The sequence below is a fragment of the Blastomyces dermatitidis genome, assembly GCF_000003525.1.
Source record: "Blastomyces dermatitidis ER-3 genomic scaffold supercont1.3, whole genome shotgun sequence".
NCBI lineage: Eukaryota > Fungi > Ascomycota > Eurotiomycetes > Onygenales > Ajellomycetaceae > Blastomyces > Blastomyces dermatitidis.
In genome coordinates, this window is record NW_025544776.1 from 4,817,665 (window position 1) to 4,820,829 (window position 3,165).

Below are 3,165 nucleotides of genomic sequence, written 5' to 3' on the forward strand. Positions count from 1 at the left end.
CAGTCCCAGTCCCATTCTGATTTTGAAAGAATGATCATCTTTCACAGTTTATCCTGGAAAATTACTCCCATTTCACTGTTCTTGAATTAAATCTGGTCATTTTTCACACCATTTCTCTCAGAAATGGTCCATTTTCAGATTTTTTTGAGGCTTGGTCCTGGTGGGACTCACGCCAAGAAATGTATGAGACCAGACCAAATGGGACCAAATGTGAAATTCATGGTCCCGGCGGCCAGTCTAGTCACACGGTCAGTCTAGATGTGACATTCTTGTAGAACTTTGAAAGATTATCTGTAATAAGACTTGAAGTGTATGTAGTCAGTGATTTCACAGGCTGCAATCATGTGAAATTCAGATCATTAATATCAGAAGTATCTTCATCATTAATCAGATAAATATCAGATTCTGATTTACTAACATTATTAATAAGTATCACAGATGTGATAATCAGTTCTGATTTTTCAGTAATTGAGAATCTTATATCACTACTGACAATAATCTTATCAGATTTGAGATGTTATAGATGATATATTGATATGCTACTGAATTCAATAATATGATAGAAATTAGTATATGAAGAAAGCTTATTTACAGATCACTGAGATTCATGTAAGTGAATAAAAATCTCTGTACTTAATCAGTGAAAATGCCTCATATTTAGTGAGATATTTGTAAGTGCATATTAAGAAATCTTATATAGACTTAGAATCACAGAGATCTCTACAGTAGAGAATCAAAATTTCAAGTTATAAAGAACTATAGATATAAGAGTATTATTAGTTATTATAATCACTGTCTCTAGAATATCTGTTCAGAACTTCTTAAAAAGATTATCTTTCAAAAGAGCAGCTCTAATCTGTTTCATAATAGTGTGAATTTCACATTCAGAAACATCATTCTGATGTGATGAATATAATACTGTTAATTCTTATTTAATATCATATGAATTCATAACTGTGTGTATATATATGAATTGAAAAACATCATCAATATCAGTCTGTAGAAAAGCAGAAACTGTATACTTAAGATTATTTATAAATCTGAGTCATAACTCAAAGTATTGAACTGTCTCATTCTTGAACTTTAAAAAATATACTCAATAATAGTGAGTTGTATCACAGATAATAAGCATTCAGTATCTGATTTTCTGATGAAACTCTAAGAGATAATCAGAGAGATCTTTCAATATATATCTATTATTTACAAGATTAATATGAATCTTTTCAATGAGTCAGATAGATTTAGATATCAGTATTTTTAAATAATCTTATATTATATCTGTCTTGACACATTTCTTATAAAAGAACTTAGTCTTAGAACTCTAAATTATAACTTCAGTATAAGAATTCTTGATTATAGTAATTATAGCATCAGTGTGAATGTAACTGAGATTATAATATTAATTCAAAAGAGTCTTTGATATCTTTGATATCTATGTTCTTATATCTGCAGAATTAATATTATTAACAGTAGTAGCAGCAGTCACAGAAAGATCAACTTTTCAGTTAAAATTATACTTATATGATATTGTAATATACTTGACTGCCTTGTTCAGATAATTGAGATTCTCATTAAACTTCTATTTATTAATCTTATATATATTATTCTGAGCAGTCTGAACTGTATAAAAAATAACACTGTTCAAGACTCTGTAAATGAAAAATGAGAGAATAGTGAAAGATAATGTAAATTGAAATCTCTGATCTTCAAGCTTTATAAATGAGAGCAGATTAACTGTAATATTAGAAATATAGTGAATATTATATAAGTTAATATTATCATTCTCAATTTTTAAGATAACAGTTTTAATCTTCTTGATAAACTCAGTTCTCTCAGTGACAGAATCAACAGAGATGTTATTATTAAAAGATTTAATATTTGAAAAAGAATAAAGCTCACTCATCATATTCAGACTTATACATGTGTTCAAATATCAAGATTTAGAGAATGATTTTTCAGTGACTGTGAAAGAGAAGTAGAACTTAATCTTTATAATTACTGTATTTACTACTGATTAAGAACTTATTAAGTTATTCTTCTTCTCTTTCTTCTTATTATTCTTCTTATCATTCTTCTTCTTCTTTTTATCAGAGTGTAAGATGAAACATCTATTAACAGTATATTTATATCTTCTACAGTGAGTGTACTTTTATACAGATGTGCTTTTATTCTTATCTTTATTCTTATCTTTATTCTTTTTTACAGTCACAGAATCAGTCTGAGACTGCTTTTTTCACTCAGTAATAATCTTCTTAAATATATGATTAATCAGTTACTTTATCAAATCATTAATATTAATATTAATAATGAGTTTCTAATCAGTGAAGAAAAACTTATTTAAATATATCTTAATAAACAGTCTTTAATAATCTTATAGATTATTGAGAAAAAGATTATAATATATATTCTCAGTACTCTAATAGAGCTTCTTATGATAAGTAATAAAATAGTGAAAATATCTCTGAAAAGTAAGATAATCATTCTTCTTAACTTATAATTTTATCAATTTCTTAAAGATATTAACCTCAATATCAGAGAATTCACAACCGCTCCACCACGAACTCGCTCGATTTTTCGAATAAGAACCCGCCGATAGATCCATCGAAAAGCCCTCGATCATACGAGCATTCTGACCCCATCGCCGACCGCATACCCTGTGTGGTGGTGGAGTTATCCAGCCAAACGTGAACCGGACGTTGTTCGAAACTCCTGTGTGGGAGTATCCCCCGTTCTCCCCTACCACACCACAACCCCGGGCCAAAGTGCCATACAAATTGTAAGGTGAAGAGACCTAGCCATATGCACCAATCTTCTCGATTTTGGAAGATCCCCGATCTGTAGTTGTGGAGATATCTGAGGAGCGACCTCCGCGAAAACCCTGTCCATCTTTGATGTTCCAAAACACCAACGCCAAGTCCCACCGTTGTACCGCCCTTCCTAATCTGGCCCATCCCCGGCAGAAAAATACAAAAAGATACCTCGGCGATAATATCAAGCACATAACCAACGGCCACTTCTGAAGTGCAACCTCCGCGGTCTGTCTTCAGTGTATCTGGACATCAACGCCAAGTCTCGCCCTCGTACCACCCCTCTCAATCTGGCCCATCCCCGACAGAAAAGTACAAAAAGATACCTCAGCAACTGTACTCAATACATAATCGGCAG

The 3,165-nt window shown here is 31.5% G+C and overlaps 1 protein-coding gene across 1 annotated transcript; it reads right to left on the reverse strand.

Moving 5' to 3' along the window:
• Positions 1-2,540: 2,540 nt before the first annotated feature.
• On the reverse strand, positions 2,541-2,951 carry BDCG_16714 (uncharacterized protein; the record flags this gene model as incomplete). Its single annotated transcript, XM_045425909.1, has 1 exon — positions 2,541-2,951. The coding sequence occupies one exon, from the start codon at positions 2,949-2,951 to the stop codon at positions 2,541-2,543; it is 411 nt and encodes a 136-aa protein (XP_045280374.1).
• Positions 2,952-3,165: the final 214 nt, after the last annotated feature.